A 17,919-nucleotide genomic window follows, 5' to 3' on the forward strand; every position below is an offset into this window, starting at 1 on the left:
CAGGGTGGTGGTGGGGGCGGGCTCTCTGCCGCTGGTCCAATCACGGCGCGTCGCTCCGCAGGCCGGCGGCCGATTGGTGGTTGCCATAGCTCCCGACGTTCGCTTGACAAGATGGCGGCGGAGAGGCGCCGGGGCCCTCTGTGCGGGGTCTGGGCGCATCCCCGCTTCTAAGGCGGGCGCGATTCTGTCGCGCGGGCCGGGCGGGGTCCCGGACATGGGCTTGCCGCCGCCGACCCCTCTGCTCTTGGGGCTCTTCTTTCTGCTGGGCGTCCTGAGGCCGCTGTGGGGGGACCTGGGTGTGTACGGCACGCAGGGAGGGCCTGCAGGGCCGGGCTGAGGGCCGAGGCGTTTAAGGGGCCAGACTCGGACTCCCCGGGGACCACGCCGCGTGGGCAGGGACTCTGCAGCCACTAACTCGTTCCTTGTCGCCTTCCTTCCCGCCCAGTCTTCATCCCTTCGTTCATCCGCACGTCCGGCCCTGTGGCCAGCGCAGCCCTGGTCGGAGGCGCCGAGGATGTATCGGCCGTGTCCCTGTCCCTGTCCCTGCTGCAGGACCAGGCGGGTAAGGAGTCCACCCCTTCCGGTGGGGAGGGTGGGTGATGGCACCCCGGGGCTCCCGGCCTGTGCGCTGCGAGGCCCAGGCCCGATGGGGAGGAGGGACGAGGGCCGCTGTGGACCAGAGACCACCGGACAGATTCGACCAAAGAAAGCTCGCAGTCAGACTGGCTGGCGTTCACCTCCTTATCTTTTCATCCCAGTAGACAAATGAAGATACTGAAGTTCAGAGGGGTTGTCACTTGCCCAAAGTCACACGGCTGGTAAAAGTGCTCAATCCTGGGCTTGGAAAAGGATTCCATCCCAGGGAGTGCACCCCCTTAGCTGCCCGGCAGTACCCCTTGCATTCTCATCTCCTTTAGGGTTATTGCCAGTTCCTGCTTGTGGTGTGCTGCGCAATGACACAGGAAACTGGAGTTTGACTGTGACCCCCAACGTGGTAAGGCCAGGGGTAAAACCTTCCTGGTAGAATCTTTGGAGACCCACATTTAGTGCTTTCTTAATTGGACAGGGTGCAGCTGTCTCAGTGCTGGGAATAGTCCAGAGGTGGGCTGTCAGCTCTAGTAGACACCCATCCAGCCCAGAGGTCCTTACCCTGGAGTTAGGGGTCCTTGGACAAGTCCTTGCAAGGACCCTCTGAAATTGTGTGTAAAATCATGCGTGAACGTGCATTTTTCTTACAAGAGAGTTGCCAGCTTTCATGAGATTATCAGATGATTCTGTGACTCACATAAGCTTCCTACACCACTGACCTTATCCAACTCTGTGCATATGTTTAAGGACACTCAGGCCTGGAGAGACGAAATAGCTTCCATTTACTAAATGTTTTCTTGAGTGCCTAGTATGTGCAAGGCATCAACGTCAGGGTTTATGGAAGGTGAGAAAGACACGCTTTGCTTGCACCCCAGGCCCTGGGGACTGTTTTCAGAAGCTCTTTTTGCATTTGAATCTTCTGCTTGTAGGATGATAAACTAAAAAAGGGTGTGGAGAAACTGAGTTAGTTTTCAAACGTGTGTTTCACTTTCTCTGAGCATGCAGAAATTTGCTTTTACATTAAACTGAGGACCATCTTTGTTTATAGGTCTCCTTTTGTTAAAACGAACTGAGGCCATTATGTGATTTTATTGCATTTTCCATTATGTGTTCTTATAATTGTAGATGCTAAAAAGTTCAGCAATATTTTCCTTTCAGAATGCGTTGGACGTGACAGTGAGGTTGACGAGGGGTCTGCAGTCGTGTTCCTCTAACAAGACAGGCCCCTTCTCAGAGTCCCCATGCATTGTCCAGACCCTCCTGGTTTCAGCCTCTAACAGTTCATCCTGTTTGGCACATCTGCTTATTCAAGTGGAAATTTATGCCAACTCGTCTCTGGCCCATAATGCATCAGGCAAGTAGAGTCTTCTGACTATCAACATATTCATGTCAAACATGATCTGTTTGATTATAAGTGTCTGCCATGTCATTTGTCTACTTAACTTCACTTTTGAGTCCATTTTGCCTTCGTCAACTTCTTATCCTTTTGCCTAATTTTCTTATTTTATTTTATTTATTTATTTATTTTTTATCCTCACCCAAGGACATTTTTTCCATTTTTTGTTCAGATAGAGCGGGAGGGAGAGAGAGGAAGAGAGAGAGAGAGAGAAACATCGATGTGAAGGGACACATCGAGTGGCTGCCACCCACACGACCAACCAGGGCCGGGGACAAACTGCAACCGAGGTACGTGCCTTTAGCGGGAACCGAACCCAGGTCTCTCTGTACCACAGGCCGACGCTCCAACCGCTGAGCCAAACCGGCCAGGGCATAATTTTCTTATTTTAAAAGTTTTCGCTTTGTACTATTTTACTTAAGATTTATTCTAGCTTACTGTATTGTTTGATGTCAGATAGCCCTTTCCAGTCAGTGGAAACGTTGTGCGTTTCCCCCACACGCGAACCAAAATTAGGGTGTGAAGATCGGGATTTATGGGATGATAGGACTTGAGGTTGAGCAGGTAGCATAATTAAATATGACCTCGTGGTTAGCTGGGTTCCAGGTGAGCTGTCTGAAATGTCACCATAGCTTCAGTCTTCTCTGCCGAAGGAGGTGATGACTTGGAAGGAGTAACTGTTAACGAATAAGTCTGTGTTATGGAAAGGACTGTTCAGCGTATTGACAAATAAAACCGGTGCATTGCATTTACCCTAACTTGTCAATTTCAGCCACTTCATTACCTTCGAGACCAGCTGTGACTTCTTTGGTTTGTTATATCCAGCATATTTTCTGGTATTTGGGGTTCCGTTGGAGTAGTACCTACAGGCCTCAGTTGTGTTTTTTTTTGTTTGTTTTTTTATCCTCACCCGAGGACATTTTTCCATTTTTGTTCAGATAGTGTGGGAGGTAGAGAGAGAGAGAAACATTAATGTGAAAGGGACACATCAAGTGGTTGCCACCCGAACGACCAACCAGGGCCGGGGACAAACTGCAACCGAGGTACATGCCCTTAGCGGGAACCGAACCCGGGTCTCTCTGGACCGCAGGCCGACGCTCTAACCGCTGAACCAAATCGGCCAGGGCCTCAGTTGTGTTTTATGCATAGCTCACTTCAGGGGTTCCATACTGGGGGATACTGGGGAATGAATGGTGATCTGTACAATGGTGATTCAGCTCTTTTCAATGTCAAATCGTGGCGATGCTTTGTCAGGGGATGTCATAGCTGAACTTCTCTGTTGCCGTACTTTTCAGAGAACAGGACTGTCATCCCTAACCAGGTGTATCAGCCTCTTGGTCCATGTCCTTGTAATTTAACAGCCGGGGCCTGTGACGTTCGCTGCTGCTGTGACCAGGTACGCGCTTTCTGATGACTGGGCACAAGAGTCACGGTACCTGATAGCATGTCAATACCCACAGCTCCCCGTCAACAGCTTTCTAACCGCATTTCATGTCCCAGGAATGCTCATCGAATGCAATAGAACTCTTCCGAGAGTCCTGTTTCACCGGCGTCTTTGGAGGGGACGTTAATCCGCTCTTCGATCAGCTCTGCTCCGCTCAGAGAGCACACGGGGGCCCGGGCTGGTTTCCGTTCCTGTGTGTGCAGTCCTCCCTTGCCAACTCACCCTTCCTAGGTCACTTCTACCATGGGTCTGTGTGAGTGTCCCAGCAGCCACCTGGGGGGTTGCTGACGCGGGCCAGGGAGGCCAGCGCCACGTTAGCTCCGAGACGGGTCAGTTTCCCTTGAGACCTCTCCAGAGGTGCTGTGCTTAAGTGACTCAGTTCTCAGTTCCGCTCCAGATGTCAGTTCGTAAGTCGGCTCTGTGTTAGAAAGAATGGGGCCTCCCTGAAAAGACGGACTGATACGGCACCCCGATAATCGTGACGATCTGGGTCAGGGGCTAGGGTGGCACTTGGACTTCTGTCTTTCACCTTTCTGCAGTATTGAAACTTTACAACATTATTATTATTATTATTATTGAAGTGTAATTCATGTAACATACAATTAACCATTACCCACTTTACTGTGTATAGTTCCGTGGCGTTGAGTGTGAATATTGTTTTGGTAATTAAGAAAGTAAAGAATAAAATGTCCATGGGCACTCGTTTTGGGCAGATAATAGCTAAAAGTACTAGCGATCATCTTATTGATTGACAGCTCCTCAGGCCCTCGCGCTGCCTTTGAAGGGTATCTGCACACTGATCCGAGAGACTCCTCCGACTTCGGGTACAAGCAAGGAGACCCGCTTATGACTGCGGAGAAGGCGTACTTCACTCTGCCTCAGGTGATGGCTCCAGCTAGCGCGCCAGGGCCTGCCCTCTCTCTCCATCCTGGCCTGCCTTCTCTCTCCATCCTGGCCTGCCTTCTCTCTCCATCCTGGCCTGCCTTCTCTCTCCATCCTGGCCTGCCTTCTCTCTCCATCCTGGCCTGCCTTCTCTCTCCATCCTGGCCTGCCTTCTCTCTCCATCCTGGCCTGCCTTCTCTCTCCATCCTGGTCTGCCTTCTCTCTCCGTCCTGGTCTAGCGCGACGCACCGTGCTCCGGGAAATATCACTCTGCGTTCCCTTTTGTCCCCTATGGATTTTCCACTCGCTCGGCGATTTACAGTGTCAGGATTTATTCTTCATAGTCACTCTTTTTCTTTTAACTTTTTATTCCCATTATTTATTAAGAAATTTGGGCCCTGGCCAGTTTGGCTCAGCGGTTAGAGCGTCGGCCTGCGGTCCGGAGAGACCTGGGTTCGGTTCCCGCTAAGGGCACGTACTTCGGTTGCAGTTTGTCCCTGGCCCTGGTTGGTCGTGTGGGTGGCAGCCACTCGATGTGTCCCTTCACGTTGATGTTTCTCTCTCTCTTTCTCCTTCCCACTCTATCTGTACAAAAAATGGAAAAATATCCTCGGGTGAGGATAAAAAAAAAAAAAGAAATTTGGTCTCTCTCTTTTTTTAAAAAAACTTATCTTTATTGTTGAACGTACATACTAACTCTTAAATTAATCACTGTCTTTGCTAAATCTCAGAGTGAACTTAGTAAAACTAAAAGACATTCTATAAATTTCCATTGAAGTAACTCATTCTTCACTTCTGTTAGTTTAGTAGCCAATTTCTAGTAAGCTATAAATACATAATTATAATATTCCAGAATGTTGAAAAATATTTTAAGGCTATAGTTTTTTGTGATTTTTTTTTTAAGTTCAAAATTCTGAGGACAAATTTTTGTGGGAACAAAACATGGGAGTCTAAAAACCATTTCTCTTCACTGTTCAGATGAATCCATTTTTACGGTGTTAACAAAACCTGGTTGTAACGAGGGAGAGAACTGCTGTTGACTATAATCATGTTTCCATAAACTAAACGGGAGAGGGCAGGGAATTCTCTTGGTTTTCATGGACTAACTTATTGTGACTTCCCAACCAGCAGCTTCCAGACTTGATTAGCAAATTGACTCGGTACTTTACTGAAGTTGGTCAGCTAGTCAGTGAGCTAACCGCTGCGGAGGCTAACCCAGCAATTTGAGCAGGCTGCGGGAAGGGAAGAGCCCTTCCACAGATGGCGGCCGATGGTTTATGACGGGAACGGAGCTCAGCCATCTGTTGCGATTTCCCCTTTCCCTCAGGTGTCCCTGGCTGGGCAGTGTGTGCAGAACGCCCCGGTGGGCTTCCTTCAGAATTTTGACGTGCGGTGCATCACTGATTTGGAAGTCAGCCAAGAGCAAGGTGGCATCACCAACACCAAGATAAAGAATGGTGCTATAGGAGGTGCGTCCCTTGGTGTGCAAAAGAGCAGACCTGAGTGTTTCGATCAACTGGGATCTCACGAGAACAAAAGTCACTTCTACTGGGTCAACTGGAAATAATCCTTGAGCGGATTGGCTGAGGAAGGTGTTTTCTTTGGAAGAAGTTCAGTTCTGTAAGCCAGCGTGTTGCGTATTAGTTCTTTTTTTTTTTAATCCTCAACGGAGGACATTTTTGCATTTATCTTCAGATAGAGTGGGAGGGAAAGAGGGAAGAAGAGAGAGAGAGAAACATTGATGCGAGAGAGACACATCAACTGGCTGCCACCCACACGACCCCGACCGGAGCCAGGCACAAACTGCAACCGAAGTACATGCCCTTAGCGGGAACCGAACCTGGGATTCTCTGGTCCGTGGGCCGACGCTCTAACCTCTGAGCAAAACTGGCCAGGGCATTGTGTATTAGTTCTTTTTTAAGGACTGAGATAAGCCCTGGCCGGTTTGGCTCAGCAGGTAGAGTGTCCAGCACATGGGCCAATGAGTCTCGGGTTCGATTCTGGTCAAGGGCACGTACCTTGGTTGCGGTTCATCCCTGGCCCTGGTTGGCCTCGTGTGGGAGGCACTTACTCGATATGTCCCTCTTACATTGATGTTTCTCTCTCTCCCCTCTAGCTGAAGATAAATAGAAAAAAATATCCTTGGATAAGGATTTGAAAAATAAAAGAACTGAGATAAAATTCACATGACCTAAAATGAACCATTTTATTTATTTATTAAAACATTTTTTTTCCATTGATTTATTTATTTATTTTCTTAGAGTGAGCCCTTTGTGTCTGGCATCTCTCATTCAGCCTTGTGTTTTTGAGATTCATTCATCATGTGAATAGACCACATTTATTTTGTTATCCATTCATTCTTTGATGGACATTTGGGTTATTTCCAGCCGTTGGCTGTTGTGATAATGTGACTGTGCTCATATATGTTCTCATTTCTTTGGGGTATATACCAAGTAGTGGGATTGCGGAGTCATGTGGACATTTAACTTTTTTTTTTCCTTTATTGATTTTGGAGAGAGAGGAAGTGAGAGGGGGAGAGAGAAACATCAGTGAGAGAACATTGATTGGCCGCCTCCTGCATGCCCCTCACTGGAGATTGGGCCCACAACCTGGGCATGTGTCCTGACCGAAAATCGAACCAGCAACTTTTTGGTACATGGGTCGATGCTCAACCACTGAGCCACACCGGCCGGCCTCATTTAACTTTTTAAGGACCCACCAAACTGTTTTCTAAAGGGGCTGCACCATTTTACACCCCCACCCACAGTGAACGGTGTGTGTGTTCTTCTGTGACAGTGACTTTCCAGGTTGTCATTCCTGACACCTGGATTCTGCTCCTCAGTTGTAGTTAGATGCCACCAGCAGTGGGGTTCCCGCGTGGTGGTGTCTGGAGGTGGCAGACATCTCCGTAGTTGGCACACAGGACAGGCAGTTGCCCTATTTGCTTGGTGAGCTTTCATTTGCGTAAGTAAAGATCATGTTAGGCCATGCCCTGCTGTGGAAGGTTAACTCATGTATCTTTTTAGGCATTGTTACACCAAAAATAATCTACGAGGAAGCAACTGACCTAGACAGACTCATCACCAGTACAGGTATTTTAATGTTACATGTTTACATCGTTTCTACAGAAATACGTGTGTCATTTCTTTCAAATAATGTGTAGTCCTGGATTAAATACATTTTTATGAAGAGTTTAAGGAGGTTCACAACAATTAGGAAGCTACCCACTAGTGTTTTGTTTGTCCGTTGTTCCGTCATCCCTTGCCTCAGAGTGACCTTGCTTCTAAGTAACGGTCATGGATGATGTGGGCTCCAGGGCCCCTCCTGCTCCTCAGGGTCTGTGAACCTTTTATTAAATGTTTTTCAGAGAGTTGAAGGATTTTTTAGGACCAGCACCTTCACTTCCTACTGCATGAAAGCTTAGTGGAGTGGCCACAGGACAGCAGCGCACTGGGCAGCGGGCCCCGCCCCGCAGGAGCTGACATTCTCCAGTCTGTCCTGTGACCAGCATTCTACCGAGCATGTGCCCTGCGCTGGGAGCCGGGTGGTGGGGATACAGGAGTAAAAGCAAGGGGTAGCCCCCACTCAGGACCCTGCCATGGGAGAGCGGGCCCTGATGCTGACCTGGTAGGACCAACAATACGTGTGCGCCCAAAGAGGGTCTTTTTTTATCCTCATCCGAGGACATTTTTCCATTTTTTGTTCAGATAGAGTAGGAGGGAGATGGGGGGGGGGGCGGAGAGAGAGAGAGAGAGAAACATCGACGTGAAAGGGACACATCGAGTAGCTGCCTCCCGCACCACCCAACCAGGCCGGGGACAGACTGCAACTGAGGTACGTGCCCTTAGCGAGAACCGAACCCGGGTCTCTCCGGACCGCAGGCTGATGCTCTAACCGCTGAGCCAAACCGGCCAGGGCTCAAAGAGGGTCTTTAACTTCGGAAAGTATTCTTTTATTTGCAGAAACACTTTTACAGTCTGGATCAGCCCCCAGAAACGTGAATGTGGAAGAACATTATGTTTTCAGATGGAATAATAACACAATCAGCGAGATACATGTCAAAATTATTAGAGCCGAAATCAATGCCCACCAGAAAGGTGACGTGGTTGAGGGTGGCAAGATTGCTGTCATTTTAAAATGTGTCGGTTTTTTTCTTTCTTCAAGATTCTCATAATTATACTAAAACTACGTCAGACTTGTTTCTTATTTGTACTTGTGATTTAATAAAAAAGACTAATTTTTTGCATGTCAAAATGCAATTATAAGGTAAAGAAAACAACACTGTGGGGGACGACTTCTTTTCCTAGTGAAATTGTGCACATTACGTTTTTATTTTGTTTTATTTCTAGGAACCATGACACAGAGATTTACAGTAAAATTTGTGAGCTATAACAGTGGTGATGAAAAGGAAACATCTGGAAACCCAGGTAAGATAATACATGTCCGTCACTGATCTTACACACATTGTAGTTCAACACTCCTATGGGACAGTGATGATTGTGAGTAACTTCAGTTCTAGTTTGTGACTCTGATCTTTCTCTTTCTCTTCGGTGACATTGTATTTCTTTTTCTCATAACAGCTTGTTTTGTTTTGTTTTTGTATCAAGTGTGTAGATAGTAGCAAGTTGCTATAAATGTAAGACATTGTTTCTCTTTAGCTCCTGGTCTTTTGAAAGAAGAGGTAATCCGCCCAGCCAGTGTGGCTCAGTGGTTGAGTGTTGATGCAGCACCAAGAAGTCACCAGTTTGATTCCCTGTCAGGGCACATGCCCAGCTTTCCTGCTTGATCCCCAGTAGGGGGTATGTGGGAGGCAGCCGATCGATGTTTCTCTCTCACACATGATGTTTCTATCTCTATCTCCCTTTCTCTCTAAGAAAAAAAAATCAATAAAAACAGTTAAAAAATGGTTGAAGCAAATCAAAAAAGTAATACTTCATGACATGATAATTATAAAAAATATAAAAATAAACACTGGCTTTATAATTACTCAAAGTCGTGTATACATTTTTGGGGGACTATATCTATATATCTATATCTGTATATCAATATATAGAGGTATGTGCTTATATAATATAGATGAGACCAACATGGCTAAGTATGAACAGTTGTTTGTTTTAGAGGGTGGCTGTATTGGTCTTCGAGGTATTACTTTCAGGTTCTCTGTCCATGTGAACACTTTCATAATAAAAGCTGGCCACAAGAGGTAGGATGACTAGGACGTGGATGGGAATAGGACCTAAACCAGACCTTGGGGTGGAGCTGACTTTCCAGAGAATGGTCCCGTTGGAAGGTTCCTTTGGTTTGCGTTTCCCGTACAAGGTCCTCAGACGGACCCGATGCCAGTCACTCAGCAAGTAGTCATTAAGTGGCCTGCTCAGCGGAACGACCCAAGGCAGACGCCGGCCCGCTTTTCACGTCTCAGATTCTATTTTTTTAATTTATTTTAAAAGTCACACGAATATCTTTGTTAAAACAAACGGGGTCACTTTCAAGGGGATTTGGCCAAAGCGTGGCCTGTGTGTTTCCTCCCATTGTGTGTTCCCGCTGATGCTGTTTGATGAGCGGTGCTTGCTACGCTGGGGCAACATTGGAAGGGAAGTTGCTGCCTCTCATTTGTTTTGCTGTCTAGGTTACCAGCTTGGCAGGCCTGTCCGAGCTCTGGACAGCAACAGGGTGAACCCCGTCTCGGCCTTACACCTTTGGCAGCCAGGTAACCTGCTCGGATAATGGGATTAGCCCTTTGGTAAACCAGGGATGGAAATACTGCCATATTTTGAATCTAACAAGTAATCAGTTACTTTAAAGTTGGATTATTTAGCTGCAGGGGTGGTGGTTTTTCATGCTGTTGTAGTGGAAAATGGTAACATTGTTTGCACCTGAGGCACCGGTTGTTGGGAAGAGAGATTTCAATATGGGATTGGCTTGAGAGTCCCTTGTCGCTGTTGCCTGTGGCCCGAGGTGGTGCTGGCTGGGGACAGAGTAGCTTTGTTCCAGACTGTGGAAGCCTTTGTACCCATGGTAATACCCACTGCTGCCAGAGGCACCACGTTTCACCTTGGGGATCAACCCGGGGTTCCAGGGATTTCCATTCTGAAAGGCGCCTTTGTTCAGCCTGGAAGGGATCAGAGGAACAATGGCCTCAGTTCTTCACACTGGAAACCTGGTTTCTGCTTATGGTCTTCTCTGTTTTTCAAGAACAACTTTGAAGTCAATCTTTACTTTTATTCAGCACAACAGACTCCCCTTTATTTTACAGCCGGAAGGGGTCTGTGCACATCGACAGCTTTCAGACCCGCCTCATTCGGAGAAGATGCGCTCTCCGGGTGCCTCTTAGAAGTCGCCCTTCACGAGAACTGTTCTCGGCTCAGGTGCGTGCTCCGCGCGTGGACTTGTCCGCACTGCGAGTGGTCTGCTTGAAATCAATTCACCACTTGAATACTGACGAGAGCGTGAGTGTGAAAAGTCAGGGTCTGAATAAAATGAATGTAAAAGCAATAGTGAGTCATGAATACATGCAAACTTCCAATACAGTTGAGAGTTGATTCAAACAATATAAGGAAACTGAAGCTTCTTTCTTGGCACTAAAGCCATTTCATCCATGTTTACGCAGATTTCTCTGCCGCAGTTTGTGCAGATCACTGGAACCCAGTGCTCTTATAAATAGGGTCCAGTCAGGTGTGATTGGTGGAGGTAACATTGAAAGGACACTTAAACCCTGTTATATGGTGTATAAAGGAATTTCCACTAATTTGGGTGTCTTGGGAGGTACATTTATAGATATGCATATACTTTCTTTTAAAAAAATTGGGGTGGCCCTGGCCAGTTTGGCTCAGCAGTTGGAGTGTCGGCCTGCGGACCAGAGAGTCCAGGGTTTGGTTCCTGCTAGGGGCATGTACAAAAAAAAAAAAAATTGGGGTGAAATTTACATAAGATAATTAATCATTTAAAAGTGAACAGGGCCCTGGCCGGTTTGGCTCAGCGGTTAGAGCGTCGGTCTGTGGACCAGAGAGACCCAGGTTCAGTTCCCGCTAAGGGCATGTACTTCGGTTGCAGTTTGTCCCCGGCCCTAGTTGGTCGTGCGGGTGGCAGCCACTCGATGTGTCCCTTCATGTCGATGTTTCTCTCTCTCTCTCTCCCTCCCACTCTATCTGTACAAAAAATGGAAAAATGTCCTCGGGTGAGGATTAAAAAAAAAAAAAGTGAACAGGTCATAGGTACTTAGTACATTCAGGATGTTGCGCAGCCATCACTTCTATTTGGTTCCAAAGCATTTTCATCTGCAAAGGGAAACCCATACCCTTTAGCAGCCACTTCTCATCCCTGTTCCCAACCCCCCTTCCCCCAACCTCTGGCAACCACCAATCTGTGTTCTGTCTCTATGGATTTACCTATTCTAGACATTTCATATGAATGGAATCTTACAACAGGTGACTTTTTGTGTCTGGCTTCTTTCACTCAGCATCATGTTCTCGAGGTTCATCCACGTTGTAGCAGGTGTCAGTGCTTCATTCCTGTTCATGGCTGAATAGTATTCCACTGTCTGGGCATACTGTATCTTGTTTCTCCATTCATCTATTGATGGGCATTTGAGTGGCTTCCACCTTTTGGCTGTTGTGAATAGTGCTGCTATGAACATTCATGTACCAGTTTTTGTTTGAACATCTATTTTCAGTTCTTTGGGGCATATACTCAGAATTGCTGGATCATGTAATAATTCTGTTTAACTTTTTTTTTTTTATCCTTACCCGAGGACATTTTTACATTCATCTTCAGATAGAGAGGGAGAGAGGGGGGAAGAGAGAGAGAGAAACATTGATGTGAGAGAGACACATCAACTGTCTGCCACCCACATGACCCCAACTGGGGCAGGGGACAAGCTGTAACCGAGGTACATGCCCTTAGTGGGAACAGAACCCAGGACTCTATGGACCGCGGGTCGATGTTCTAACCGGCCAGGGCTCTATGTTTAACTTTTTAAGGAACCTCCTTATTGTTTTCCACAGTGGTTGCACCATTTTATTCCCACCAGCCCTGTAAGAGAGTTCCAGTCCCTCCATATCCTTTTTGGTGATAGCCATCCTAGCAGGTGTGAAGTGGTCTCTCACGGTGCTTTTTGTTGCATGAATTGTTGTACTCATTTCCTCTGTAGCATATTCTGCGTGGTGTAGTTTACTGGGGAGCAAGGACAAGACGGGGGAGACATTGAGAAGGGAAGAAAACTGTGGGTATACGTTACCCATGGCGGCTCCTGATCGCGGGTGCAAGACCCAAGGCTACAGTCGGAGTCTGGCTCGTGCGGTTCGTGGGATGTGTACCTCCCATGACATTACTGGAAAGGAGGAATGCTTAGTTACAGTTCTGCATCTTCCCTTAATTTTATGGCTCAAAAGCCTAGCTAACTTTTAGGTTCCTTTTACTCTTGGATCACCCTGGCCCATGATTTATCCAGGAAACTTGCTACGTGCTCCACCCACACCCAGGTTCCATGGCACTCAGAGGAGTCTGTAGACACGTGATGCCACAGTCACTGCATTCTAAGTTCAGAGTGAAAGATTGCTCCTGCGTGTCCTCCCCTGGCTGCTGAGGCCCACCCCGCGAAGGCCACTGCAGAGGAGACTCGGGCGGTTTTCAGTGCCAGTCCCCCGGCAGCTTTGTGTCTAGGCCCCCAGCAAGCACATCCTGGAGACCCCCTGCAAATCAGGGTGTTGGATGAGACCTACTGGCTGGCCGTGCACTGAGAAGTGTCTTCCTCTCTTGCAGGGAGAAAGCTGTGGACATGCTCGATTCGTTAATACAAGCAACTCATGTCGCAGCGAGAGGCAACTCCGACTACAACAATGTTAGCGATGGCTGGCTGGAAATAATACGTAAGTCAAAGCTGCATGTGTGGAGTGTGTGACTTGGCTGCTGGGGCTTAGCTGGCACAACAGGTCTGATTTCACCTTCGAATCCAAAGTGTCCATCTGGTCCCTGGGCGGAGAAGGCTAAGGTCACAGTTTGTTGTGGCAGAGCGCGGACTGCACCCAGGGTCCAGCCTCTTCCCCCTCCTTTCAGCTGGCAAGTCGGGCTGGTCCCTCCGATTCCCGGGGAGACTGGAGCGTGTCAGTGCCCTTCTGTTGCTCCTGTGAATGGGACTGCCTGGTGGAGCCAGAACGAGCTGAGCGGCTGTGCAGGATCTGCTCTCCCCAGTCCCCTCCTGGGCCCGCGGCTGCTCCTGTGCCCCTGCCGTGCCTGGCTGCTGGGGAGCAGCTCTGGGTTCTGCCCTCACACCTGCCACACCCTCTGAGGTCTCGTCCGCTCAGCAGGCTGGAATGTGCTCGCCCAGCCCTGTGATCAGGGTCTAGATCATTGCGACCCCCTCCCTCTTCCCTGTACTCTTGGGTGGCCAGGGGTCACTCTCTGACTTGGGTAGGGGTCCTGGTGGCCACCTGTTCACTAGGCCCAGAGTTAGATCCTCATTTGGGAACAGAATCCAGAGGTTGGGGCTTGTCAGGCCCTGGGCTTTGCCATCTAGGCCAGCTGGATGGGCTGTGGAATGGCCAAGGGAGAGCGGGAAGGGGTGAATAAAACGCCTCGAAGTGAAAGGTGTGGGCAATCCAAGGCAGAGAACCGAAGCTGGGCCGGTAAGAATCCGGCGTGATGGCATTTTGTTGCCTGTAAGGTAGAAGCAGTTAGCTTCTTTATAATATAGAAGCCCAAATCACCCTAGATCCTGGTTAACAAACACAAGGGTGACGTTGAACACATGTATCAGGAGGAGGAATTGAATGTTATAAACAGCATCACGGACCTTCAAAATCCCCGAAGGAACAAAGCACGCCCCCCAGGGCTGCCTTAGACCTTGCCACTCACCCCCAGGAGCCAGCTTTCAAGGGGAATGAAAATTAATTTCTTGTTCAGCTGCATCCTCTCCCTTCTCTGGCAACACACCAGGAAACTGCCTTTTAACTGTGTGCACCAAGAACTAAGTTGTTCGTATGAATGGTAACTGTCCTCTCCAACTTCTGCAGCACCGTGGCTGCGTGGAACAACGCTCGGGGCATTCCGCTGCAAACAGATAGTATCCCTGTGAAAACTCTGGGCAGATTCAGGACCTTGGGAACTGAGTCCTGATGTGTGGTTTTATTATGTGGGCCAAGGGTTTTAAAGTTCCCATGACTGCCCTGGCTCGTTTGGCTCAGCAGTTGGAGAGTTGGCCTGTGGACCAGAGAGTCCCCGGTTCGGTTCCAGCTAGGGGCACGTACCAAAAAAACAAAAAAACCCAAAACAACAACAACAAAAAAAGTTCCCATGACTGACTCAACTTACAAGGGAGCATCTTGAACACGAGAGGTAATACAGTTATGTATTACCTAGGGCCTGTTAACTAGATAACTAGATAACTAGAGCCTCTTAGAGATTAAAGCCTCATTAATGTGATTCCTGTCTAATCATACCCCCCCCTCTTTTTAATCCTCACCCAAGGATATTTTTCCATTTATCTTCAGATAAAGTGGGAGGGAGGGAGAGAGAGAGAGAAACATTGATGTGAGAGAGATACATTGACTGTTTTCCTCCCACACGACCCTGACTGGGCCGGGGACAGACTGCAACCAAGGTACGTGTCCTTGACTGGAATTGAATCCGTGACTCTAGGGTCCAAGGGCTGACGCTCTAACCGCTGAGCCACACCGGCCAGAGCAGGGTTCCCATTTTTTGGCATCATGGCATCGTAGAAAAACTGCTGTTATTCTTCCCAGAATGCACAACTTTACATTTGCACAGGTGCAGACACCCCTGACACAGGTGCAGACCCGCCCGAGGGCAGCGCGAACGGCACCTGCCTGGGTGTCCCTGCTCGGCTGAGCATCCGCATCCTCTTCTCAGACGCTGGCGCCGTGGAAGGGATTACTCAGCAAGTGATACTCGGCGCGGAGACAAGGTCAGATCGCGTCTTGTCCAAGTATCATTTAGAGAGAGCCAGTAAAGGGGATGATGCTCCAGAGAACGGGGAAATGCTGATTTAGAATCTGATGATTTCTTTGCAAATTGCGATTATTAGCACTATATAAATGGAAAATTATCAACTGTGTTTGTAATGGAAACTTGTTCTCACAAGTATTTATCAAACTCTGTGTAAGAGATTCTGCAAGTATTTTAGGGGGTACAAAGATGATTAAAGAGCTGCTTAGTGCTAAGCATGTTTTGAAGTCCATGAATATGATCAGCATCGTGACCAGGGATTAGCAAAATGCTCGTAATGTTGTGGCTGGGTGACAGGTCCCTGAGGGATCATCATCCTTGTGTGTACGTTTGAAAATGTACATAATACAAAGGGGGCAAGTTGAAAGTTCTTTAAGAGACTCCCGGTGTGTATTGCTGCTCTGTCAGTTACCTTGTGTTCAACAGACCGGACGTGAACTGAGGTGCTGCCCGGTGCCCTTTTCCTCCCAGGGTGTCCTCCGTGAACTGGCAGTTCCAGTGCGGGCTTACCTGTGAGCGGAGGACCGACCTCTTCCCTCTCAGCGCGTCAGTCCAGTTCATTAGGGTCCCTGCACAGCGGCCCCGGCCACTGACAAGGTGACTGACCCAGCTGAATTCTTAGGAAGCAGAAAAAAAAAAAAATTTTACAATAAGTTTATTTCTTTAACCAACTTTTGATGCTTCTCACCAAAAGTATGCTTGCGGTAGCAGCTACTGTAATCTTCTAAAATGTTTTAGATTCCAGATCAATTTTACTGAGTATGACTGTAACAGAAATGATGTGTGTTGGCCACAGCTTCTATATCCACTGACCCGGTATTATCAAGGTAGGGGAAAGCCCATTTCCAGCATGGGTCTCATTGTGCTCTGTATAAAAATGCTAAAAGAGAAAAAATTTACTGATAATGTTGCCACTTAAAAATGATCATTATGAATATTTTGGTTTATTTCTATCTAAATAATTACCAAAACAGTTGAGAAATAAGAGTGTTGATTACTTAATTTGTTGTCTTGCAGGGGAGCCTTATTCTCAGTGTGTTGCCAAGGGCTTGCTGCTGGTGTTCTTCTCCATATTAGCTGTGTTCCTCAGTGACCCCTGGACCAGAAGATGCAAAGCTTGACATTCAGCCACCATCGGAGTCCTTACAGACCACAGACTTTGACTTTGGTGATTTGTTGCACTCCTGTGTACAGTTCTAATAAAGGAAGGTTTTTATTTTTGTAGGAGTATTGATCAGGCACTCTGCATTTGATTCACACATGTCGCTCTCCAGATGTGCGAAGCAGTGCAGACGGGCATTCTCGTCGCCAGACCACACTGAGTAGAGAGCGTGAGCGGGTCGCGTCCACTACGTGAATAAACATTGTTAGAAGCTTTAGTTGATCACAGATTACTGAAGTCATAGGAATTGGGTCCAACTATGTTAGTTGTACCTTAGAAAATCAATCTTTTCTTCAACTTATATATTTCTGTTGAACTGATGAAAAACCTTGGTCTTTAGTTAACAAAACACCAAACAAATATGATTAGCTACGAGCATCACAGGGTCCACACATTAAAAATAGTACATTTTCAATGAAGGACAGTGAGTCTTGAGAGAAATTTCTCCTGTGGCTCCTTGCAAGGGAACAGACAGAGCGATGCAGCCCCAGGGTGGGGCTGAGGAGGTGATGTCTTCACCCACAGTGCTGTGGTGGCCACACAGGAAATTTGAGTTTTCTTTGGGGGCCAGATAAATTGTCATTATACTAGATGGACTTTGTACACTGGTGATAAACCTGATTTTGAAAAGTCATCCTAGAAGAAGCTGAAAATTGTCTTTGCCATAGAAAAGGAAATACCCACTGGGTAATTATCTGCAGTGATTCAGAAAGTCTGTGGCAGTTAGTGCAACTTGCTCTGAAAATTTACAAATTTCCTGATTTTGTGAGCTGCCTTAGGAGAACTTTTGTACTTATGGGGAGAAGTCACCCTGGACGGACTGGCTCAGAAGTTAGAGCATCAGCCTACGGACCAGGGAGTCCCCAGTTCAATTGCAGCGCAGAGGGCATGTTTGTTAGTTGCGGTTCATCCCTGGCCTGGTTGGGGTTGTGTGGGTGGCAACCAATCCCGTGTGTCTTTCACATCTATGTTTCTCTCTCTCTCTTTCCCTTCCTCCCACTCTGTCTGAAGATAAGTGTAAAAATATCCTCAGGTTTTTTGTTTTTAAAAAGAGAAAAACTCCCTTTGGCAGTAGAATGGGATTTGGGGGCCATATTCTGTAGTTTTAACTTTTGTGAGTTTATATATTCATGTATGCATTTGAGAAGTAGTCACTGAGTGGCTACTACTCGCTGGTAGTTGCAAGACAATGGAACTTAGAGTCTATTGGGGGAAAACTGGCAATAAATACAGTGGTAGGTGCTTGAAGAAAATAAAACGGTTGTGGTGGGGCGTGGTGGGCTGGGAGGGCTACTTTTGATAGGGGTCAGGGACAGCCCCTTGGAGGGGACATTTGAGCGGAGACTTGAAGGAGCCAGCACTGAGGTCTGGGAGAAGGGTGTTCTAGGCAGCGGGAGGGATCAGCGAGGTCAAGGGCACTGACCTGGAAAGAATACGGTGCAGCTGGAGCCCAGGCAGCCCAGGCAGCCCAGGCAGGAGGCGGAG

The 17,919-nt window shown here is 47.7% G+C and overlaps 1 protein-coding gene across 1 annotated transcript; it reads left to right on the top strand.

Annotated features, from left to right (window-relative positions):
- The first annotated feature begins 121 nt into the window (after positions 1-121).
- TCTN2 (tectonic family member 2) lies at positions 122-16,576 on the top strand. Its single transcript, XM_036276670.1, has 18 exons — positions 122-296; positions 446-562; positions 918-994; positions 1,747-1,942; positions 3,280-3,380; positions 3,485-3,681; positions 4,184-4,310; positions 5,638-5,779; positions 7,337-7,402; positions 8,273-8,407; positions 8,660-8,737; positions 9,940-10,020; positions 10,567-10,678; positions 13,071-13,177; positions 15,075-15,231; positions 15,744-15,869; positions 16,011-16,099; positions 16,290-16,576. Exons 1-18 carry the CDS (start codon positions 215-217, stop codon positions 16,391-16,393), a joined length of 2,094 nt encoding a protein of 697 aa, XP_036132563.1. The 5' UTR covers positions 122-214; the 3' UTR covers positions 16,394-16,576.
- The last annotated feature ends 1,343 nt before the right edge of the window (positions 16,577-17,919 follow it).

This window comes from Molossus molossus, unplaced genomic scaffold, assembly GCF_014108415.1.
Source record: "Molossus molossus isolate mMolMol1 unplaced genomic scaffold, mMolMol1.p scaffold_m16_p_22, whole genome shotgun sequence".
NCBI lineage: Eukaryota > Metazoa > Chordata > Mammalia > Chiroptera > Molossidae > Molossus > Molossus molossus.

Excerpts from the sequence above, each read along its gene's own strand:
- TCTN2 (XM_036276670.1), top strand. The coding sequence starts at position 215 with ATGGGCTTGCCGCCGCCGACCCCTCTGCTCTTGGGGCTCTTCTTTCTG. Across the intron at positions 7,403-8,272 it reads CAGACTCATCACCAGTACAG|AAACACTTTTACAGTCTGGA; the intron begins GTATTTTAATGT and ends TTTTATTTGCAG. Across the intron at positions 8,738-9,939 it reads GGAAACATCTGGAAACCCAG|GTTACCAGCTTGGCAGGCCT; the intron begins GTAAGATAATAC and ends TTTGCTGTCTAG.